The sequence below is a fragment of the Myotis daubentonii genome, chromosome 2, assembly GCF_963259705.1.
Source record: "Myotis daubentonii chromosome 2, mMyoDau2.1, whole genome shotgun sequence".
Lineage (NCBI taxonomy): Eukaryota > Metazoa > Chordata > Mammalia > Chiroptera > Vespertilionidae > Myotis > Myotis daubentonii.
This window is the reverse complement of record NC_081841.1, coordinates 23,969,975-23,995,107: the sequence shown is the minus strand read 5'-3', so window position 1 is coordinate 23,995,107 and position 25,133 is coordinate 23,969,975. Positions and strand designations below refer to the sequence as shown.

The window sequence follows — 25,133 nt, the reverse complement described above, 5'->3', positions numbered from 1 at the left end:
ATTATTAGTTTTATGTGCCATGTAACACATTACCACAAATTACATGAACAGCAATATAAAACAGCATTTATTATCTCACATTGCTTGTGGAAGTATGGGCATAGCTTAAGTGGGTCCTCTGCTTAGGGTCTCACAGGCTGCCATCAAGGTGTCTGCTGGGCTGCGTTTTCATATGAAGGCTCAACTGGGGAGGAATATACTTCCAAGCTCCCTCTGGCAAATTCATTTCTTTGTGGTAGTGGGATTCAAGTAAGTTTTTTTCTTTAAATTCAGGCAGAGAAAGAGAAGAGGGAGAGAACCTTTAGGCTCTACACCTTTTGTGATCACATACACATGATCACATACATACTCCAAGCCACAAATCCCACCCACACTCAAGGGCATGAACATTGGGAGGCAGGGATAATGAGACCCACTTAAAGTCTGTCAAGTCTGTCTAGCTATATGCCCCACAAGGATTATAGAAATTATCCCCCTGGATTTTTACAAATAGGAGAAACACGAATGTCTATCAATGGGTGAATGGATTAAAAATGTGGTCTATACATACAATGAAATATTATTCAACCTTAAAAAGGAAGGACATTCTGACACAGGCTACAACTTGTATGAACCATGAAGACATTATGTTAAGTGAAATAAGTCAGATTCAACATGACAAACATATGCTTCCACTTATATGAGGTTCCTAGAGTAGCAAATTTATAGAGACAGAGAATAGAATGGTAGTTTCCAGGAGCTGGGAGAAGGAAGGCATTAGTTAGGGCCTTCCAAAGAAACAGAACCAATAGGATGAGTATATTGAGAAAGAGACTGGCTTTCTTATAAGAAATTGGCTCATTCAACTATAGAGGCTGACAAATCTAAATGTGTAGTGCAGGCCAGCAGACTAGAGACCTGGGAAAATGATGTAGTTCCAATCTAAAGGCTGTCGGAGGAAGAAATTTTCTTATTTGGAGTAAGGTCAGCCTTTTGTTCTATTTAGGCTTTTGACTGATTGGATGAGGCCCTAAATTATGGAGGGAGACATGGTTTACTCTAGTGATTCAAATATTATTCTCACCCAAAACACCTCAAAGAAACACTCAGAAGAATGTTTGACCAAATATCTGGGCACCCTGTGACCCAGACAAGTTGACAGATAAAAATCACCATCATAGGAGTTATTGTTTAATGAGTACAGAGCTTCAGCTGGAGAAGATGAAAAAGTTCTGGAGATGAAGGGTGGCGATGGTTGCAAAACAATGTACTTAATGCCACTGAACTGTACACTAAAAATGGTTAAAATGGTGAAAGTTTTATGTATGTTTTACCACAAATAAACAAAGAGAGGAACTACTTGTTTCTATCAGGCTTGAACAGGGAAAACCAGGAAAAAAAAAAAAGGCTGTGCTAAAGAGCCAGATCACCCAGAAGACTGTGACTGATCTAACGTTTAAACGCTCCAGGTTGTGGCTCCTCAATGCAAGCTTCTAGTTTGAGGGGAGTGAAGAAAAAATTTGAGGGTAACCCTCGTGTGGTGTCCTCTACCTCACACTGTACTTGTAAAGTCTTCTATGGAGTGGGTAGTCTCTGCTTTGGTGATCTGAAAAGTCTCTTACTGAATTATTTCAAGAGATGTTCATACTGAATCTATATCTCAACTGTCACCTTTGTTTTCTATTAACTGGCATAATGGAAAAACTTGTGAGCCGAGTTCTTGTCTGGCATCTGATAGAGAAGAAACATTCAACCTAAACTGTTTGGGCTTCAGTTCCACTTCCTCAAAATAAAATAACTGAGACAGATTTTTGCTAAATTAAAACCCAGCTTACGTTGTGTATGTGTTTATAGTTAAGAATCTCACCTATTGTCTACTTTTTGCAGACTATTACACAGTTTATATGGTGTGCCAGTGTAGTAGGAAAGAATGAATTTTATTAATAAAAAGGGATCTCTCCTTACCTTTAAAGGACTTGTCATTTTGTTGGTGAGGTGGAATAACATTAACAGAATTGAAATCAATGCGTACACTGTGAGATATATAAAATGAGGGGAGAAAAGAAATTAATGATGGTAATTTTACCGGTAGATGTTTAGTAGAAGGGATTGTTTGAGAGGGGATGTTTTTAAAGGAAAAAGAAAGAACTGTGTTTGAATGGAGTATAGGATTTGTAGAACTCATCACCAGATCCTGGTCTGCTTAAGTGAGCTTCCCATGGCTATTGATCCAAAGGAAAATGAATGATTATGTTCTCCTAGGACCTGGTGAATTATGGAGAAGAATGTCTGAGAGATTTATCTCAATCTTAGGCCTCTTCTCAAGAATACAGTTCTCTTAGCATAATATTTTTCTTTTATGGTTAAGAAGCTATAGAGGGAAAATAGATAAGACTTTTATCAGTAAACCCATACAGGCATCCTTATGAGGAGTCAAGTCAATCACGTATAAAACAAAATTCTTTGACAGGCAATTCATCTGTGTTGAATATTACTATCATTAATATTAATAACTAGGGGCCCGGTGCACGAAATTCGTGCACTGGGTGTGTGTGGGGAGGGGAGTGTCCCTCAGCCCAGCCTGCCCCCTCTCACATACTGGGAGCCCTCAGGCGTTGACCCCCATCACCCTCCGATCGCCTGATCGGCCCCTTGCCCAGGCCTGACGCCTCCGCCAGAAGCATAGACCCCCATCACCCTCCGATCGCCTGATCGGCCCCTTGCCCAGGCCTGACGCCTCCGCCAGAAGCATAGACCCCCATCACCCTCCAATCGCAGGATCGGCCCCTTGCCCAGGCCTGATGCCTCCGCCAGAGGTGTCAGGCTTGGACAGGGGACCCCCATCTCCCCCTGATCACTGGCTCTGGCCCCCACCCAGGCCTGAGGCCTCTGGCCCAGGAATCATGCCTCGGCAGGGGACCCCCATCTCCCTCTGATTGCTTGCTCCACCCCCCGCCCAAGCCTGACGCCTCTGACCCAGGCTTCAGGCCTGGGCAAGGGGACCCTCATATCCCCCCAATCCCCGGCTCAGCCCCCCACCCAGGCCTGATGCCTCGGCCAGAGGAGTTGACCCTCATCACCCTCCGATCACCAATCACTGGATCGGCCCCTTGACCAGGCCTGAGGCCTCCGGCAGAGGTGTCAGGCCTGGGCAGGGGACCCCCAGCTCCCCGCGGTTGCAGGCTCCGCCCCTGCAGGATGCCTCTGGCTGAGGCGTCCGGCCCGGGCAGCGGGGACCTGCAGCTGCAGCGGCCCCGCAATCATGGGCTTCACTTTAGGCCCAGGCAAGGGGCCCCTAGCTCCCGGGACTGCCAGCTTCGACCGTGTCCAGCTCCCATCGCTGGCTCCACCCCTACTTCCTGCTATTACTGGCCAGGGCGGCAAAGGCGCCTGATTCTCCGATCATGGCTGGGTTTCCGATCACTGTCAGTGGCAGGGGGCTTCTTCCTGCTTTCCCTTTCGCCTCCCTGCATTGTGCCTACATATGCAAATTAACCACCATCTTGTTGGCAGTTAACTGCCAATCATAGTTGGCAGTTAACTGCCAATCATAGCTGGCAGTTAACTGCCAATCATAGTTGGCAGTTAATTTGCATATAGCCCTGATTAACCAATGAAAAGGGTATCGTCGTACGCCAATTACCATTTTTCTCTTTTATTAGATAGGATTATTAATAATTGGGTTTTCATCATGCTTGAAGTACAAAGCTTAGCATTTTCACCCAAGATTCCATTTGAATCCCAATAACATGTCTCAGTTTATAGACAAAGACAAAGGTTCAGACTGTTAAGTAATTCCCCAAGATTATAAATCAAAGGATTAGCCAAGGAAGTATTTGAAGCTAGCTCCACCTGAGTCCAAAATTTTCTCTGCTGCTATGCTATACTGTTGGTCACTATGGCTGATTTTAAGGGCCATACGTGATAAATCCAAGAATTCCTGTCTTATTGGCAATTAAAAGTCAAAATTAAAAGGAAAATGTGAGACTTATAAAAGATACAGTATAGAGATAATCTGCTACAATGAAATAAGCAAGCAAATATAGACATTGGAATCACACAACTGGTCTAAATGCACACTTTCCCACAAATTTAATGTGTCTTACTAATTTAAGTTTCAGTTTTCTTGTCTGAAGAGTGGGTACAAATTCCTCTCCTCTAACGCTTTTGGAAAATACAGTTTTTCCTTTCATTAATTACTTAGTGAAATATCCTGAAATACCCTCAGAATCACCACTTTCCCCTCCTGCAATAGCAATAAGCCAAGAATTTGCGTCAGTAAATATGAAGCAAAGCCTCTCCTTCCTCCTACCGATGATTGAGTCATTCTATTAGATAGCAGTAGCTATTTAAACACTCCAGCAAAAGCTCAGACATTTCCACTTTGTAGAAGTCCTTGACTGCTTCACTTTCTCATTCTTGGAATGAATTTGGGTATGATTTTTGATGACTGCAAGAGCAAGACTATGAAGGATCAACCTGATCAGAGGACAAATGGAGGGGAAGCTAAAGGTAAGGAGGGGGTGAATGAATCCCAGGATCAGCCTTAAAATGTGTTAAGTGAATATAAGATTAAAGAGCTAAAACACTTAACTATAGAACTAAAAACATTTACTTAAAAGAAAAGCAGCCTTAACCAGTTTGGCTCAGTGGATAGAACGTTGGCTTGCGGACTGAAGGGTTCCAGGGTCAATTATGGTCAAAGGCATGTACCTTGGTTCTGGGCACATCCCCAGTAGGGGGTGTGCAGGAGGCAGCTGATTGATGTTTCTCTCTCATCGAAGTTTCTAACTCTCTATTCCTCTCCCTTCCTCTCCGTAAAAAATCAAAAAATCAAAAAAATAATTTTTTTTAAAAAAGAAAGTAAAGCAACTTGGATACAATGGAGATGATGATGATAAAGATGAAGAATGGACTAACTTGTTTTGCATGATGATGTAGTAGATAATGATGATAACTAACCTTTATTGAACATTTACTACATCCTACACTATTCACTTTAGATGCAGTATTTCTCTGAATCTTCACTCCTTGAGATTAAGACTATTATTATTATTATTATTATTATTATTATTATTATCTTCTTTTTACAGAGGACTAGCTAGGGATTGGGTTCCACTGAATTACCCATATTTATGCAGCTGGTAAATGGTAAAGCTAGGATTGTATCACAATATTCCATTTATTCATAACCCAATGCATCAGATGGTTCAAAAAATGCGAATTCACTCAGAGTATTCAGTGATAATTTTTATAATAGCCTTTGAGGCATTGCAAAAACTGGATACATTTCATAAGTTATCCAAAGCAGATAAAATAATATTCAGTATGAGTTAGTATAAATTATGTGTTATTGTACACCACTGCCTTGAAAAATTATAATTTGTTTGATATACACAGTAGGTTAAATTGCTTAATTAAAAATTAATTCATAATCCTAAATCCACAGACAATCTACATAAACTGCCTTTTATTTTATATCCATTCTGAGAGAAAGGAACAAAATACAAAAGAGGGAATTCATACAAATGAAGTCATACAAATTTAGATAAGAAATTCCAGGTCATGTTTTCATAAACAAAACATAAATTTCTCTCAGTAGCAAAAATAAGTGTGAACATGGAATAATTTAACATTTGCGCTGATAAACTTAACTATGAAAATAGTACTGGCATTAATAGGTAAACCTGCAAGTTAACAGTAGTCATTTGCTCATTCATTTATTCATTCATTCATTCATTATTCATGTAGTAAATACTGATGCCTGACTGTTACTACAATTATGAAGTAAATTCTTTTCTTAGACCCTGTTTAGATCAGTCACTTACTGCACAAGATCCGATTGCTTTCTGTTTAGAAAAATACTATTGTGAGTAGGGGTTGGATGAATGGTCTCTACTTACCAAGGAGACAGGACAAAGGGTGGTCTATAGACAATGGGGACATGTGCCTTCCCTGCCCTGGAGTGTGACCTGTGACTTCTAAAAATTCAGGAGTTTCATCACCCAAGTCTTCTTCTAAGACTTGTATGGTTTTGCAACTTACATTTAAGTCTTTTATCCATCTTGAGTATATTCTTGTGTATGGTGTAAGTTGGTGGTCTCGTTTCATTTTTTTGCATGTATCTGTCCAATTTTCCCAACACCATTTATTGAAGAAACTCTCTTGACTCCATTGTATGCTCTTGCCTCCTTTGTCAAATATTAATTGAGCATAATGGCTTGGGTCGATTTCTGGGGTTTTATTAGTTCTGTTCCACTGATATATGCCTGTTTTTGTGCCAGTACCAGGCTATTTTGATTATAGTGGCTTTGTAGTATAACTGGTATTGTGATCCCTCTGACTTTGTTCTTCTTTCTCAAGATTGCTGCTGTTATTCGGAGTGTTTTTGGTTCCATATAAATTTTTGGAGTGTTTGTTCTAGATTTGTGAAATATGATATTAATATTTTAATAGGTATTTCTTTGAATCTATGGATTGCTTTGGATAGTATGGACATTTATTTTAAAATTTATCTTTATTGTTAAAAGTATTACAGATGTAGCCTTTGTGTTTTTGTCTCATTGACCCCATCCACCCGGCACCTGCCCCTCCGAGGCCTTCACCACACTATTGTTTGTGTCCATGAGCTATGCATATCCTATATAATAAGAGAGGAATATGCTAATTAGCCATTACACCCTGAGGTGTAATGACTAAGTGTCTTACAACCAGATCACGGATCAGCAGGAGGGTGGGCCAGTGAGGTACAAGCTGGCTGCAGAGAGCTACAAGAGGGGGCAGGGCAGCAAGCTATGGGGGCGAAGGGGGGGTGGGGGAACGGGGGGGGGGCTACAGGAGGGCGGAGTAGTGGGTGGAGAGCTACAGGAGGGCAGCAGCGACCTACTGGCTACAAGCCTGCAGCAGAGAGCTACAGTATAGGGCAGGGCAGCAAGCCAGTGGGAGGTGGAGACCTACAGAAGAGGGCAGGGCAACAAGCTATGGGGGGGGGGGGTGGGCAGGGGAGCTACAGGAGGGCAGCAGTGACCTACTGGTGCACAGTCATGCACAGGGCCACTAGTATGCATATAAATTCCCTGGTTAATCTCTCCCCACCCACTATCCCACCTCTGCCTTCCCTCTGGAGTTCATCAGTCTGTTCCATGCTTCTATGTCTTGAACACAGTATATTCATGAACACAGTATATTCTTCCACTTGTTTATATCTTCCTCTACCTATTTTTTTCAATGTTCTGTATTTTTCTGAATACAGGTCTTTTACCTCCTTGGTTAAGTTTATTTCTAAGTATCTTATTTTTTTGTTGTTGTTGCAATGGTAAATGGGATTGTTTTTTAGTTTCTCTTTCTGAGAGTTCATTATTGGTATATAAAAATGCCATCAATTTCTGGGTGTTAATTGTGTATACTGCTACATTGCTGAATTTATTTATTAAATCTCATCGTTTTTTTGTGGAGCCTTTAGGGTTTTCTGTGCACAATATCATGTCATCTGCAAATAATGACAGTTTTACTTCCTCCTTTCCAATTTGGATGCCATTTATTTTTTCTTCTAATCTGATCATGTTGGCTAGGACTTCCAGTTCTATATTGAACAGGAATGGTAAAAGTGGACGTGTCTGTCTTGTTCCTGTTCTTAAGAGAAATGGTTTTAGTTTTTGCCCATTGAGTATGATGCTGGCTGTAGGTTTGTCATATAAGGCCTTTATTATGTTGAGGTATGATCCCTCTATTCCCACTTTGTTGAGAGTTTGTATCAAAAAAGGATGTTGGGCCCTAACAAGTTTGGCTCAGTGGATAGAGCATCAGCCTGTGGACTGAAAGGTCCCGGGTTTGATTCCGGTCAAGGGATGTGGTTGCAGGCACATCCCCAGTAGAAGGTGTTCAGGAGGCAGCTGATGGATGTTTCTCTCTCATCGATGTTTCTAACTCTCTATCCTTCTCCCTTTCTCTCTGTAAAAAATAAATAAAAAATATATTTTAAAAAAGGATGTTGGATTTTATAAAATGCTTTTTCTGTATCAATTGATATAATCATGTGACTTTTGTCTTCCAATTTGTTTACGTAATGTATCACATGTATTGATTTGTGAATATTGTATCAGCCTTGCATCTTTGAAATAAATCCCACTTGGTCACGGAGTATGATCTTTTTAATGTATTTCTGGATTCAATTAGCTAATATTTTGTTGAGGATTTTAACATCTATGTTCATCAGGGATATTGGCCTAGAATTCTCTTTCTTTGTAGTGTCTTTATCTGGGTTTGAAATTAGGCTAATGCTGGTCTCATAAAAAAAGGTTGGAAGTGTTACTTCCTCTTGGATTTTTTGGAATAGTTTAAGGAGTATAGTTAGTTCTTCTTTGAATGTTTGGTAAAACTCCCTTGTGAAGCCATCCATCTGGTCCAGGGCTTTTGTTTGCTGTAAGTTTTTAAATTACTGCTTCAAATTCATCAGTAATTATCAGTCTTAGGTTTTCCCATTTTTTCTGTTTGAGTTTTGGAAGATTGTATTTTCTAGGAATATGTCCATTTTGTCCAGGTTTGTTCAACTTGTTGGAATATAATTGTTCATAGCATTTAAAAAATATTTTTATTGATTTCAGAGAGAAAGAGATAGAAACATCAATGATGAGAAGGAATCATTGATTGCCTGCATCCTGCACATCCCACATTGGGAATCAAGCCAACAACCTGAAATCGAACCATGACCTCCTGGTTCATAGGTTGATGCTCAACCATTGAAAGATGCCAGTCGGGCATGTTCATAGTATTTTTTTATGATCATTTGTATTTCTGTAATGTCAACTGTTACTTCACCTCTTCTTTCTGATTTTTTTTTTAATTTGGGTCCTTTCTCTTTATTTCTTAATGAGTCTGACTATAATTAATCTTGTTAACTGATCTTTTTGTATTGTTTTTATTTTAGTCTCCATGTCATTTATTTCCACTCTGATCTTTATTTCCTTCCTTCTACTTACTCTGGGCTTTTCTTGTTATTCTCTTTCTAATTATTTAAGTTGTAGGGTTAAATCATTTATCAGAAGTTTTCCTTGTTTTTTGAGGTAGGCCTGTAATGCTATGAACTTCCCTGTCATGACTGCTTTCACTGTGTCCCATAGATTTTGGGTTGTTGTGTGTTCATTTTCATTTGTTTCCCGGAAGTTTTTTTATTTCTTCCTTAATCTCTTTGGTAACACATTCATTGTTTAATAACATGCTATTTAGCCTCCATGTGTTTTAATGGCGGGGCAGGGAAGGGTGGGGGGAGGGAGAAAGAAAAACAGTGAAATGGTATTCATCTCAACAGAGTTTAGTGCCTCCTGGTATCTCCTTTTGGATCCTGCTCTTCTGATGACTGACTGACTGTTCTGTCCGCCAATTCTGGGCTTCCTGGGAGATACTTATGTACTAACCACTGTCAGAAACTGCCCTCCTTTGGCTTCCACCAACCTGCTTGAAGTTCCAAGTGACCCACAGCGTATGTCTGTCTCCATAGGACTTGGTTGCCTGCAGAAGGGGTCAAGCTGCCCTATAAAGTAGGTTTGTTAGCAGCATGGGGTGCAGGTCTGGGCCAGTAAGCTTCCGTAGGCTCTCCAGGCTCTGCCTCTGCCTGCCTTTGCTTGACAGGTCATTCTTAATCACTGAAAAATCTGTTCCTGAAAGGGCTTTAGGCAGAATCAGGAATCTAGACCTCCAGGCCTCCCATAAGGGGGAGGTGCTGTTCATATTTCAGGGCAAGTGGTAAATATGTTTCACTGTCCCAGAGCTACTCCTCTGGGAGTGGCTTGGGATATTACTCTGCCCTTGGCTGGGCAGACCCTTGTATGCAAGCCAGCGAGATCAGCTGGAAACCTGGAGTTTCTATCAGCTCTCCCGCATGGGGGCGGCACCAGTCAGGTTCTGGGGATAATGGGGCAGATGGTCCCACCCCAACCCAGTCACAGACACTCCCTGAGACTGTTCAAACCCTTAGGCTTGGCCTCCTGCTGCATTCTCCTTTGCACACGTCAAGCTGCAGGGTGTGGCAGTCCGGGCTGCTGAGGGTGGGGCCGGCTATATGACCTAGGGAAGAGTTTTTCCTTTTCCTGAGCTTCAGCTATTGGGAGCAGCTAGCTAGCCCCTCTCAGGAAAAAAATGGCCCTTTCGGGTTGGGAGCCTGTGATGGAATGCAGCACTCCCGACGGCTGCTTTTCCATGTCTCCCTCCAGCGCTTCCCACTCCACCCTCTCCTTAGTCACCTCGAGTCCACGCCGCAATCCCTGCACCAAAGCCTTGGGTAAGTAGCTACAAGTGAAAATTCCTACGCTCTGGGGCGAGGCGTGGGGACAGACACTGAGGTTTTCTCTCCGCTGGCTCCGGTCTATGGGCTCTGGACTCCGCTGCAGCCAACAGCCCTGGCGCCTTTCACGGCCGGATGTTACAGGGGCCACCGGTCTTGGGTGTGGTGCTCCGAGCTGTGGAGCCCAGACTGGGTTCTGGGCCTCCGTCTTCTAAGGGAAAAGACCCTCCAGCAGTGATCCTTCCTCATTCTTGGCCCGCCGCAGGGCTGCTGGGTCAGCCCCTCTCCAGACGTCGCCCTTCCTACTGGTCTCCAGGTGTTTCCTGTCCTTCTTCATGCACGTCTCCTCCTCAGCTGGACCTCAGTTGGTAATTCCAGGTGTATGTTCCTCACTTTAGCTTTATTTCCAGTCTGGCCCTTGAAAGAGGTACAAGAAAGGTCTGCCTATCCACGATTCTCTCTCATTGATGTTTCTACCTCTCTCCCTCACCCTTCCTCTCTCTGAAATGAATTTAAAAAATGTATTAAAAAAAAAAAAAAAGGTCTGCCTATTTGGCTGCCATTTTCTCTCCTCTCTCACATCATCCAGAAATGCTTTTGACACATGAGAGAACTCTGTGAATATATTTGATCGTTGATTGATTGATTTATGTCATTACGTGTTTACACTGGATAAAGACCTAAGTAGGGATCTTAATGTATGTGTGATTTTAGCAAGTCACTAAACTTTTCAGTTTGCTTATTTGCATATACAAGGTAACATCAGTGCCTTACTTATTTATCTCACAAGATGAGAAATCAAATACATTATATGAGATGTTTTCCTGCTAAACCAAAATATCTGTGCTTTTTAAGTGGTAGAATGCATAATTAGTCATACACAAATATGTGAGTTACATAATTTTGCTTCTATATTAATAGTGAATATTTTTCTTATAACAACAGGGCCACAGCTGGTGTAAATATAGAACATGGAATTAATATAAGTCAAATGAATATTGAGGTTTCATTTCCAGTTTTCTTTGCCCAGTAATCTCAGTTCCAAGATGTAATTTTAATGAAGAGTTGAATAGCACAAAATTATGTTTAATTCTTTGAAATGATACCAGTTTATTGATTAAAGCTTATTTGCTTAACATCAGATATTCATATATATTATCCTAATAAAGAGGGAATATGCTAATTGACCTTCATGCCATCGCAAAGATGGCGTACCCACAGCCAATAAGGAGGGAATATGCTAATTGACTGCCACACCCTCAAAGATGGTGGTGCCCACAGCCACAAGATGGCCGGCAGGGGAGGGCAGTTGTGGGTGATCAAGCCAGCAGGAGGGGCAGTTAGGGGTGACCAGGCCAGCACGGGAGGGCAGTTGGGGGTGGCCATGCTTGCAGGAGAGGGCAATTAGGGGCAACCAGGCTGGCAGGGGAGGGCAGTTGGGGGTGATTGGGCTGGCAGGGGAGTGGTTAGGGGGTAATCAGTCTGGCAGGCAGAAGCAGTTAGGGGCAATCAGGCAGGCAGGCAGGAGAGCGGTTGGGAGCCAGCAGTCCCAGATTGTGAGAGGGATGTCCCACAGGGATCGGGCCTAAACCAGCTGTCAGACATCCCCCAGCTGTCAGATGCAGGCTGGGCTGAGGGATACCCCCCCCCCCCGCCCCCAGTGCACAAATTTTGTGCATGGGCCTCTAGTGTTTTATAAAACACTGTGTGTGTGTGTGTGTGTGCGTGCGTGCGCGTGTGCACACGCACACACAGATTTGGCCTACATTGAAAACAAGTTGATCCAACCAAGCTGGACTGAGAATTTCATTGTCAGGGGGAGTAAACAAAGTATAAGCTTTAGAATCAGATACTTAGGGTCAAATATCTGGTATTGAATCCTGGATCTTCAATTGTGTCAGTTGTGTGGCAGTAAACTATTTAAGTTCTTTAATTGTCCAGATTTTTCATCTATAAATATGGATAGTGCATTATTTGCAGAGTCTTTGGGAGGACTAAAAGTAAGTAATGCAAAGTGCCAGGTATACCAGTAGACAAGATCCAAAGAATGATTTGATTACTCGCCTCCATCTTTTCTGTTTTTCTGATTCTATTCTCTGTCATTCTAGGTCTTCGTTGTCTTTCTTCTCAGAAGTGGTGCCCTGTGGCTGTGACGCTGGGGATCCTTTGTCTGGGTTTACTGGTGACCATCATAATGCTGACAATGCAATGTAAGTGCCGACTCAAGGAAGTGATGGAGGGAAAAGATGAGAGTTTATAAGCATGGTTTGTAAATTGGTTTCAGAATACCTATAAACAGCCTTGACTTAGATACATTTTAAACAAACTGTTTTTAGAATGAGTGGGAAGATGAATGGGTATATTGTGCTAGTCTCTCAAATTGTGGCATGGAATGAAGATTATGAATTGTAGGTTTTTGTTTTGAGTAGTTTTCATAGCTTCATGGATAGAGCCTACATAAATCCTAAAACAATGAGGGTGAAAATAATTTGAAGTTAATTATCCACAAGATCATCTGAGAGACCCAAAAGTAAAAAAAACCTCATTTAGCTCCTGTTGAGTTTTAATAGAGATGACTAAATACCTAATTAAAGTTAAGAACTGGAAACAGAATTTTAATAAGTACAACATTTTAATAAAATACTTCAAACTTATTGTATGGATATATTGGAAAGAGGTTATTTCTGGGGAAAAGAAATGAAAGAAGGATGAAAGTGGCCAAGAAAGAAAGAAAATGATGTCGAGTACCCACTTCATCCGCCTGTGTATTGAGATTGTAGATCTGAGTTATTTCATCTGTCTAGACCCAGGTATTAAGGCTTTTCAAGTACTATTTGTTTTTCAATTGTTGTTTAGGGTCACAACCATTTACTTTTCAATCGCTGTAACACTAAGGCCTTTCCCGATGATGGGAGAAGTGACTTTGACCAGCGGTGGTGATTGGAAGAGTCTTTCTCTGAGGCTCTGATTACTTTACAACAAGCTCAAACCTGGCCTGCAAGGCAAGGAGACTGCTTTGTTACTGAATCATCAAGCTTCTAGAACTGAGATATTTGACCCTTAACATTTTTTTTGCCTGCTTGATTTCACAACTTTTATTGCATCTCCACCCTTCCTAAAATATGCTGTGGCAAAAAAAAAAAAGTTTGAGACTCTTGTGACATAGCCACTTAAAATAGTCCTGCAGGAAGGTGTCTCAAAAAAGGGTATCTTAGTTCTTGAATAAAATCAGGAAGTCTAGAAAATGTAGAAAGAGATGACAGAAGAATGAAGACACAAATATAATAAATGATTAATGATTTTCCTACTAATAGTCATTAATTCTGGTTGGTGACTATTTCCAGATTGTCTATACTTTATTAATGCCATTGATACTTATCTTGGTATTGCTTTTAACTTGTGTGTAACTCTCAGTTACAAGTAAAACCTTGATAATTTTTTTTTAATCACAAGTGTCTGTGACAGTTCCTGATATAAAAAAAAAATACTATAGGAATATCAAAGAACTTTCAAATCCATAATGTTTGAGTGACTTTTGGTCATTCTACAGCAATTTATCTGTTATAAAAATAGATTATTTGATTTAGTTCTTTGATTTCTTAAATATCTAGTGGAGGGACTTTTATTGGGGATTAGAAATGAAATCTTTCTTAATCCAGCTGTAATTTAGTATCCCAGGTGTCTGATCTTCTAAAGCAACAGCAAGCAAACCTTACTTACCAGAAAAATATACTGGAGGGACAGAGTTTAGCCCAGAAACAGGAGGAAAAGACTTTCCGTGAATTACAGAGGGAACTCAAGGAAATGAATGAAAACCTTACCCAGGAGCTGGATAAGAAATCCAAACAACAAATGGAACTTCATCACCAGAACCTCAATCTCCAAGAAGCTCTGAAAAAGGCAGCAAATTTTTCAGGTATAAAGTTGGAAGCTCCTCTAATTAATCTTAACTGTCTTTTGGAAAAGCCTCTAGGCACAAAATTGGCATATTGATATATGTATCATCTGTATATACAAAAGCTTAAGCAACCAGCCAACTGGCCAACCATTCCACTGTCTGCCCAGTAGCTAGGATGTGCACTGATCACGGGGGGGGGGGGGGGGGGGGGGCAGGTGATCAATGCAGGAGCGGAAATCATAGGCATGGAAACATGGAACAGACTGATGAATCTCAGAGAGAAGGGGGGAGGGTGGGAAGAGATTAATCAAAGATCTTATATGCATACTAGAGGCCCGGTGCCTGGCCTGCACCCTCTCGCAATCCAGGATCCCTCAGGAGAACTGGTTTTGTCCAGGACCCCACAGGCCAGGCCGAGGGACCCCACCAGTGCACGAATCCATCCACCAGGCCTCTAGTTATTTACATCATGTTATAACTTCATTTCATAATGTTCTACACCAGAATTTCTCTATTTCTGTCATCCCCAGCCTATCCTCCCTCAAGTTCTTGAGATGCCTGATTTCATTAAGCACACTTTTGTTGAATTTAAGTTTGCTTTCCTCATAAGAGTCTTCTTCCATTTTAAAATTTTAGTTTTGAGATTTTTCTGGAAGAATCCTTCTCCCCTTACCCCTTGCCACAGATTCTTATCTGCTTTCATTCCAATGTATCTCAGTCATTTTTTTTTTTTCCTAAACAATCTCCTTTGTCCCTGGAACTCCTACCTCTGCATTAGCTTTGTTCTATGGCAAAATCTCTTAAAGTGTACTACATCAATTTAAATTGAATAAATGAAGATACACTGGCTTGGAAGTGTTAGGTAGGTACTTCAAATTAGACAAAAAATATAACAGGCCCAGGGAGTTAGTTTATATGAAAAGAATTGAATTGATCTCAGCTATATAATGGACTCAGACTCTAGGAGGCGGGTAGAAATAGTAGCATCTACAAGAAGGAGATGACAATGTGAACTCAGGTTGTTACAGAAATTATCTGATTTATTTCGCCTTCCTATAATACGCAATTAAGTCAGGCATATGCTTTTAGTCATAAGGAGAATTAGAAGGTGTGAAATGAAGTATGTTGCTTCCTTGAAGGCATTGAATGAGTCCTACTCTAAGCATTAATAACTACCACTAGTAAAAAAAGACATCTCCAGTTCTTGCTTGTATAGCTCAGTTAATCTTAACCATGTGATTTCTTTAGCTATTAAGTAATAACAGTCCACAGATAGCCACAGATTTCTTCATTTTATAGATGAAAACTTGAAACCCAGATAAGTTAAATGACAATAACAACTTGTTTTCTATAAAGTTTTGCAGTTTATTAATCCCTTTAACATTTATAAGGTTATTTAATTTTTAAAATACATTTTTGTTGATTTCAGAGAGGAAGGGAGAGGGGGAGAGAGAGATAGAAACATCGATGATGAGAAAGAATCATTGATCGGTTGCCTCCTGCAACCCCCCCTTTCCCCTACTGGGGATCAGGTCCACAACCCAGGCATGTGCCCTGACTGGGAAAGAAACCGTGACTTCCTGGTTCATAGGTTGATGCTCAACCACTGAACAAAACTGGCTGGGCTATAAGGTTATTTAAACTTCCAAAACCAGCAAAAATTTTTAGACAAAATAATCTTTAGCTTTTGTCAAACATATCTAATCTCTTTCAGAAGGGAGTTATCAAGGAAATAAAAGAATACCCCATGTCAAAGAAGGCTTAAAGGAAGAAGCCTAGTATATCAAGGATACGAATGTTTTTATAAGCAGACATAGCTACATTCCAGCCAAAGATTTATTTCACAGGTGGATCCATAAAAACATGTTTGTTTTTATCAATTGCATGGGATTAAATTTACGTCAGGACTACACAGATCCATCTCCCAGAGACGCCAGTCATGGATAACTCATTTTCTATCCCTCTCTCCCTCTCATTTCCTCTCTCTGAAATCAATTAAAAAAAAAAACTTATTTAAAAAATATATCCTGCCTAACTGCCCAGGGCTGGTGGCCATGCCTGGGAGAATCACAGGGGTGAAGGGCCAGGGCAGCTAGGGAGGAAAGTGCCTGGTGAATGCCAAGTGTTGTTAACTAAACACATAGGCATTGACAAATATTGCCTATTGCCTAAGTCTTCAGTTGAGGTTTTTAGACTCTGAGGATTTTGCAACTGAAAACTCCGTTTTCTGAAATCTTACTGAAATTAAGATGTTCACTTTATGTCAATATATTTTTCTCCCTAGAACATCTTTATTTTTTATTTTTATTTAAAGTGTAACTTTATTTTATTTTTTAAGTATATTTTTTATTGATTTCAGAGAGGAAGGGGGAGGGAGAGAGAAATAGAAACATCAGTGAATGATGAGAGAGAACCATTAATTGGCTGCCTTCTGCATGCCACACACTGGGGGTAGAGCCAGCAACCCGGGCATGTGCCTTTGACCAGAATCGAACCCAGGACCCTTCAGGCTGCAGGCTGACACTCTACCCACTGAGACAATCCAGCTAGGGCTAAAACATCTTTATTTAATAGAAATATAGTATTGTCACATATGCAACATTAAATATTCTAGTAACCACACTTAAAAATTAAGATGAAACATAAAATTAACTTTAGTAACATTTTATTTCACCCAATATATTTGAAATAGCTCTTATTTTTTAATTTAATTATTTAAAAATTTTATTTTTACTTTTAAAAATATATTTTTATTGATTTCAAAGAGGAAGGTAGAGGGAAAGAGAGATAGAAATATCAATGATGAGAGAAAATTATTGATCGGCTGCCTCCTGCACAGCCTTTACTGGGTATCGAGCCTGCAAACCGGCATGTGCCCTTGCCCTGAATGGAACCCGGGACCCTTCAGTCCACAGGCTGACGCTCCATCCATTGAACCAAACCAGCTAGTGCTGAACTAGTTTTTGAACACTAGTGAGTACAAAAATTATTAATGGGATATTTCATATGATTTTTTCATACTAAATTTTCAAAATTATGCCTGTGTTTTACACTAATAGCACATCTTAATGCAGACTAGCCATGATTCAAGTACTCAAGAGCCACCTATGGGCTACTGCATATACAGCATGTGTCTTAAATAAGGAGGCATAGTATTTAAGCCTAAACCCACTATTCAAAGACATGAAGTTTTAAAATACATAAGCATAACTTTTAATAGCAGACTGGCTATTAAGTGTTCATTTCCCTACTGTTCACTTCCATTATTCCAAACTTAACTTTAAAAAAATAGAGCAGATTCTAAAATTACATCACAGCCCAAACTTTGCTTTTTAGCAGCCTTACTTCTAATTTAGTTTACTAAAATCAGAATGCTTTTTCTTTTGCTTCAGAAAAGGGAGGTATTTGCAGAGTCTGGGTATAATCTAAGAAGAGATGGTAGGTATGAATTCTGAGTGGACACTTGATTTAAGAATTATAGGAAAAAATGTTTTTAAAGAATTATGGAAATATTTTCCTCAGGCATAACTCCACTGATGAGATATTCTACACTTCCTAGGTCCTTGTCCCCAAGATTGGCTCTGGCATGAAAAAAACTGTTACCAATTTTCCTCTAGTTCATTTAATTGGGAAAAAAGCCGGGAGAACTGCTTGTCTTTGGATGCCCAGATGCTGATAATTAATAGCACATATGATCTGGTGAGTTTTTATGGATGTGTGTCAAGGTGGTATATTGGTTTCTCTCAGCGGTTCTCAACCTGTGGGTCGCGACCCCTTTGGGGGTCGAACGACCCTTTTACAGGGGTCGCCTAAGACCATCGGAAACCACATATATAATTACATATTGTTTTTGTGATTCATCACTATGCTTTAATTATGTTCAATTTGTAACAATGAAAATACATCCTGCATATCAGATATTTACATTACGATTCATAACAGTAGCAACATTACAGTTATGAAGTAGCAACGAAAATAATTTTATGGTCGGGAGTCACCACAACATGAGGAACTGTATTAAAGGGTCGTGGCCTTAGGAAGGTTGAGAACCACTGGTTTAGAGGGAAATAAATCAGGTTTAGGACCTGAGTGGAGGAGCCTTGTTTGAGAATCAGAATACCCATGTACTAGCCTAGCCATGAATTCCATACATGACCTTTGATGGACAGGTTATGGAGTATCTATAGTTTTCAGTAAACCTTTCTGTAAAACCACCGAGATGTCAAAGATCTCCTTCGGTTCTTTAGTTTTGTGACTCTGTAAAACAGCCACACTGAACTCCACCACCAACTCAGAAATGTTGCTCCCCACAGGAATTCATCAAACAACTAACTGCTCATTCCAGTGCCCCATTCTGGACGGGGTTAAGTAAGAGGAAACCAGGCCCCTCATGGAGCTGGGAGGATGGCTCTCCTTTGAGGCCCAACGTGTAAGTTTTCCCTTCTTTGCTGAACCCACTGTGAAGTTACCGCAGCATTCCCCACAATGTGCTCCTCTTGCCAGAGGGAAGCTTGGGGATTTCTGAGAGTCTCCTCTGTAGACTACCCTTCTTCGGAGTTTTCCTTCCCTCTTTTATTAGATTTGAAACGTTGAGACAGGACCACATTCCTGCCACAAGGTGGCAGTAATCTACTTTTCTTTTGTGTCCCCACCTACAGGCTTAGATTCAGAGCTCTTCCCCAGAGGAATCCTTCAGACACCTGTGTGTATATACAAAGTGGAAACGCGTTTGCCGAGAGCTGCATATTAACTGCAAACAGTATATGTCAGAGGAAGGCGACTTTGCTGAGAGCACAGTGAATTTGAAGGCTCCGGAAGAAAGGGAGGAGCCCATCTTTGAATTCTCTTCTGGAATTTAAGCTATTCTTCCTCACTTGGTTGCAAACTGTGAGAGCCCTCAGAACAGGTATTAGCTGACTGTAGAGCTCTTTAGAGAAAGTGGGGCCCCAGTTGCCTGATACCTTTATAGCAAAAGTTTTGACTCTATCTCTGTCTACATTTTTTCTTTAAAAAAATATATTTTATTGATTTTTTTTACAGAGAGGAAGGGAGAGGAATAGAGAGTTAGAAACATCAATGAGAGAGAGATGAGAGAGAAACATCAATCAGCTGCCTCCTGCACACCCCCTACTGGGGATGTGCCCGCAACCAAGGTACATGCCCTTGACCGGAATTGAACCTGGGACCCTTCAGTCTGCAGGCTGACGCTCTATCCACTGAGCCAAACCGGTTAGGGCTGTCTACGTTTTTTCACTTAGCTTGTCCAAAGCCTCCAACTAGCCTTTGGTCCCTCTTCTTTTTTTATTTTAAAGTTTTGCTCCTTTCCAAACCTTGGGAAACCTCTCTACATCAGTGCCACCATCCCCTCGCCCTCCTAAAACGGCATAGAAGATAGAACAGAGAAGAGCTGCCCAACTGCAGATAGAGGGCAATAAAGGGGATGCGTGCATGGGAAACAGCCATGAAGAAACTGAAAAAGGGAAAGGTCATACTGGAATCCAGAAACGCACATTCTCAATGTTAAAAGTGATCACTTGGTGGTCTTTGAAATCGTGGTCTCTCTCCAGACTATCTCGCTTACACACACACACACACACACACACACACACACCATATCTTCACATTAGAAAGTAATTAGAAATTGGGTGGTCTTTTCTGTGACCTAGTCTACAATTAAGTATCAGTTCCTGAATTAGTTATTTCTTCATCTTTTCTCTACCAAAGGATAGCTTAATACCTTGATTTTGTATTTGTTAGATTCATGAGTAGGATGGCCCAGAGGGAAAAATAGTTGATTTTTTTTTCACTAAAATACAAACCTTATATTGATGAACTCTTCTTAATTCTGTTACACTATGCTATAATGCAGAAACATACAGGATCAGAAACGAACGACAATCAATTCTAAAACAAACTGATCCACATATGGAAATATCACTGAACAGAAACAAATGGAATTAGAAATATTCTATTTTCAATGTTTTTACTACTTTCTCCCACATCCTTTGCATCCTATGACACATAATCTAGCACCAATTTATTTTTAAAAAATCTCTATTATTCCTAGAAAAACAAGAGACATTTTCTTTTATTAACAGATTTATAATAAACTAAACATATGTAAAGTGCACAATCAATAAGTTTTTTTTTATTTATATGCTACTTTTATTTCTGTAAGGATACACTGAAACGTTAGATGATATTAGCTAATGACAAAATGTAGAAATGAAGCATTGGCTTCTCTAACCATAGCTACAAGAATGTTAATATGTATTGTCATTACATGTTCACTTTGATATCATCCCATTCTATTATGTAATACTAGAGGCCCAGTGCATGAAATTCATGCATGGGTGAGAGGGGGTCTTCTCCAATCCGGACCCCTCAGAGGATGTCTGACTGCCTCTCACAATCAGGGATCGCTGGTTCCTAACCGCTCACCTGCCTGCCAGCCTGATCACCCCTAACCATCTCTGCCTGCCTGCGTGATTGCCCCTAACTGCTCCCCTGCTGGCCTGAGCACCCCTAACCTCCTCTGCCTCGCCCCATACCTGGGACCCAGGATTCCCTCCTCTGGCTGGTTGCAGGTACCCAGGACCCGGGCTGGCCACAGCCACAGGGGACCATGGGCAGGCGACTTTGCCTGGGCCATAGCCACAGGTGCTGGAACCTGGGACTGCGGGGCGGATGCCTTGTCCCTCTCCTGGGCCACAGGCGCAGGTACAGCTGCTGGCGCCCGGGACCACAGGGTGTGCGGCTCGTCCCTCTCCCAGGCCACAGCCTGGCTGGTCCCCATTCCTCTCTCCCCAGTGTTGAGTGTCAGTCATTACTGTGTGAGGGCATGATGACCATTTGTATATTAGCTCTTTATTACATAGGATAACAATTAGATAGAATACAGAAAGTTGGTGATCCGGCATCTCAGGCAAGCACTACATGGAAATCTGCCTATGAGGACAGTGACCTCCCCACTTCCTGAGAAATCGAGCTAAGCTCTTGAGGTACAGACCTAAGAATTGCAAGAGACATTGGTGAGCCTATTTAACAGATCAACAAAAGAGCAACCACTACTATGTTACAAGGGATTCAACTTGCCACTGTTTGGAAATGTCACATCCATGTCAATGGCCGTCCTGATGCCTGCTCAGCTAACCCTCTAGAGATTTATGGTTACTTCTACAGGATGACTTCAAACTGCAGGAATGTTCGAGGGGGCTAAAATGTTTTCATAAAAGTCTCCAAACCCATAGTCTATGTTGCAATTAGTTAAAACAAAATAGTATTAATAAAAAAACACACACCCAACAGCTGGGTTAGTTTTGTTAAGCTTCCAGAAGTATTCACTGTGACGGTGTTCCTCTGAAACAGGCTCGTTCTCTCAGATCTGCCTACACTTTCCACATCACCTGCATGTTCTGTGCTTGAAAGTAGGAATGTTCAGAAAACACGGCACACGGGGAACTCAAATGTTAGTACGGGGGAAAGGTCAGTTTAGCATCACAGCTAAGTTCAAATGTTAATTTTCTAGAAATTGGTATTAGTCGATCAAAGCACCAAAGAACAGAAGGAAGGTTTTGATGAGGAAGTTAAACCCTGCATTTTGGTAAATTCTCTTTCCGCTCACAGAACTCAGGGTGAGCAGCGAGTTGAAGCAGCCGCTACAACTCTTGTGTGTCGTGTGATGACACGGTGGGTCCCAGCTGAGTCACGGAGGGCATCTCAGTGGGGGCTATATTGCTTAGGCTTGTTGCTTACATCACTAAGCAGCTGAATGGTTAGCACTTTTCTGCTCTATGATAAACATACAGAAGAGTCGATCTAAGTGTTCATTTTTTAATGCAGCCATTGCAAAATTAACTTTGCTGCAGAGTTGGTTTTGCTAAATTCTAGAATGATCACTGTGCCCTTACTTGAGTAATACTGTAAAATGGGAGAAAAGACAGGAAGAACTTTGAAGAGGTGAAAGGCCGCTCTTTCCCTGTGGGTGGTATAGGGCAGAGGGCGAGGACACAAATAACAAGACTCAATTCCATTTTGCAGGACAGGAGCCCCTGTCGTTTTGCAGCTTTTTGGCACAGTCGGGACAGTACACATGCTCCTGCTGGCAAACAAAGCACTTGGCCAGACTCACCACGCATTTTTTACAGTGGAAGCAGCAGTCGTGCCAGGATTGTCCTTCATAGGCCACCACACTGGAGCCTTTACCAAACCCAGTGATGGGGTTCTTGCATCCAGCACACTTCTTGGCCACCAAGTCTTGTAGCAATCCACGCAGTCATACTGGTCCTCCACAGCGGTGAAACGCTGCCCAGCCAGCTTCTTAGAGCAGGTAACACACACAAAGCACGTGGCATGCCAGGGCTGATCCTGGTGATTCCTCCAGATGTGATGGCCTTATTGCACTCCACGCAGTGCTTGGCAAGTTTGGACTCATGGCAAATCATGCAGAAGTCCTCCCCTTTTGGGAAGAAGCTTCCAGAGCCGATGACTTGCTTGCAGGTGCTGCAGTGAAGCAGTCTTTGTGCCAGACGGTCCCCTTGTGCTCCACATTCCGATCTCCTGCCACGATGGGCTTGAAGCAGCCCGTGCACTTGGGGAGTCCTCCCGAGTGGTGCACTTGCTGCACAGGACCTTGTTGTCCTTGGGCATAAAAGTCTCCTTGGCCAAGGGGTGCTGGCACGTGGCACAGCGGAAGCAGGTGTCGTGCCAGCAGCGGTTCTTGTAGTGCACCTCCTTGGGGTCCGCACCGAAGGGCTTGGGGCATTCCACACAGGTGTTGGCGCAGAACTTGTCAAAGCACTTCAGGCAGCAGGGGTGGCCATCCCCCTCCACGTACTTCTTCCCCTGCAGGGGGTCCCTGCAGTAGTGGCAGTCGAACTTCTCAGCCATGGTGCCCACCTTGTACCTGGAGGGACCTCACACTGGATGTATTTGGCAAGGACTAGATATAGTTGTCAAGTCCCAATGTGCCTACTATGGAGGAACTACAACTTCAAACTGGAACTCCAACATTAACACACTGTGTGATCCTGGCACAGGTGCGTGACCTCTTTGAGCCTCCTCTTCCTCACTGCCTGGGGATGCTCGCAGCGTATTGTCCTGGCAGCGGCCGCTACCTGCACTGAAACTGAAGCCCAGAGGAGGCGGCAGCAGCAGAGGTGGAGGCGGCGGATTGAGCCCCCTCACCCAGGCCCAATCAATACATTTTTAGGGATGTAAACATGTTCCCTTGAAACCATCACCACAATCAGGATAGTGAACATATCCATCTTCCCTAAAGTTTCACCCTGCTCCTCCCCATTATTTCCTTCCCAGACAACTACCAATCCATTTCAGTTTGCATTTGGTAGTATTTTACATGAATGAAATAACACAGTATGCTTCTTTTTCCTTTTATCTTTTTTGCCTAGCTTCTTTCACTTAGCTTAATTATTTTGAGATTCATCTATCTTGTCGTTTATATCAATTTTTCATTCCTTTTTATATACTAAGTATTACTCTCTTGTGTGGCTAGACCACAAACTGATTATCCTTTTACATGTTAACACCATTGAGTTCTTGAAAAGAATTATCTACACTAATAAAAGGGTAATATGCTAATTAGACCGGACATCTTCCAGAGGTCCTTCTGGAAAAAGCCACGGTGGTGGGCCGGGGCAGAGGCAGTTAGAGGCGATTAGGCCATCAGGGGAGGGCAGTTAGGGGCGATTAGGCCAGCAGGGGTGTAGTTGGGGGTGATCAGGCCAGCAGAGGAGCAGTTAACTTAACTAACTGTTAGAGGGTGATCAGGCCAAGAGGAGAACGGTTACAGGGTGATCAGATTGGCAGGGGAACAGTTAGGGGACAATCAGGTTGGCAGGGGAGCAGTTAGGGGCATCAGGCCAGCAAGCAGAGTGGTTAGGGGCAATCAGGCAGCCAGGCATGTGAGCAGTTAGGAGCCAGCGGTCCCGGATTGTGAGAAGGATGTCTGACTGCCAGTTTAGACCCTATCCCACAGGCCTAAACCGTCAGTCGGACATCCCCTGAGGGGTCCCGGATTGGAAAGAGTGCAGGCCGGGCTGAGGGACCTCCCCCCACCCAGGTACGAATTGCATGCACCAGGCCTCTAGTTACAAATAAAGCTGCTATGAACATGTGTGTACAAGTCTTTGTATGAACATAAGATTTCTCTTCTCTTGAGTAATGTGTGGATCATTCATTAGATCTACGTTTAGCTACTTAGGAGACTGCCACACTGTTTTCCAAAGTTGTACCATTTTACATTCTTACCAGCTGTGTATGGATGACACAATTCCACCTCCTCATTGGGTACACTTAGAATGTTAGTCTTGTAATTTTAACCATTGTTATAGGTATGCAGTAGTATATTATTGTAGTTTTAATTTGCATTTTCTAAATGAAAAAATGATTTTGAGCATCTTCTTATATGCTTATTTATTATATTTTCTTGGATAAAGTCAGCTATACTTTTTTTGAGAATTTTTATTTGTTACTTGTTTTCTTATAATTGAGTTTTGAAAGCTCTTTGTACTCTGAATAAAAGTCCTTTATCAGAAATTGTCTTGATAATTTTTTTCAGTTTATGACTTGTTATTTTTTTGTTCTCTGAATAGTATACTCAGAGAATTAGAAGTTTTTTATTTTAATAAAGCCCATGTTCATGTTTCTATTGTTGTTTCTAGAAGTTTGTTATTTAACTTAAAGTCACAGAAATATTCTCCTGCCCGCTGGCATGGCTCAGTGGTTGAGCTTTGACCTATGAACCAGGAGGTCACAGTTCAATTCCCGGTCAGAGCTCAATCCCCAGTGTGGGGTGTGCAGGATTCTCTCTCAGGTGTTCAGTGATTCTCTCGCATTATTGATGTTTCCATCTCTCTCCTTTCCTCTGTAATATCAATAAAAATATATTTTAAAAAAGAAATATTCTCCTATGCTTTCTTCTAGAAAGTTTATAGTTTCAGATTATACAGAGAAATC

General features: G+C 41.7%; 2 protein-coding genes and 1 pseudogene across 4 annotated transcripts in view; 2 read left to right on the top strand and 1 right to left on the bottom strand.

Moving 5' to 3' along the window:
* Nucleotides 1–9,997: 9,997 nt before the first annotated feature.
* Nucleotides 9,998–21,046, top strand: OLR1 (oxidized low density lipoprotein receptor 1). The gene is made up of 6 exons (XM_059682180.1): nt 9,998–10,255; nt 12,367–12,468; nt 13,929–14,174; nt 17,716–17,855; nt 18,470–18,585; nt 18,815–21,046. The coding sequence occupies exons 1-6, from the start codon at nt 10,114–10,116 to the stop codon at nt 18,954–18,956; spliced, it is 888 nt and encodes a 295-aa protein (XP_059538163.1). The 5' UTR covers nt 9,998–10,113; the 3' UTR covers nt 18,957–21,046.
* CLEC7A (C-type lectin domain containing 7A) overlaps nt 10,241–25,133 on the top strand; it is a 45,687-nt gene continuing 30,794 nt past the window's right edge. For 2 of the 3 annotated variants that reach the window (XM_059682182.1, XM_059682183.1), the window contains exons 1-2: nt 10,241–10,255; nt 12,367–12,468. The gene's annotated coding sequence lies outside the window, so the exon portion shown is untranslated. Of the gene's footprint in view, nt 10,256–12,366; nt 12,469–25,133 lie in introns of those variants that run through there. The other variant, XM_059682181.1, reaches the window with a different exon arrangement.
* LOC132227270 (four and a half LIM domains protein 1-like) lies at nt 22,175–23,079 on the bottom strand (annotated as a pseudogene).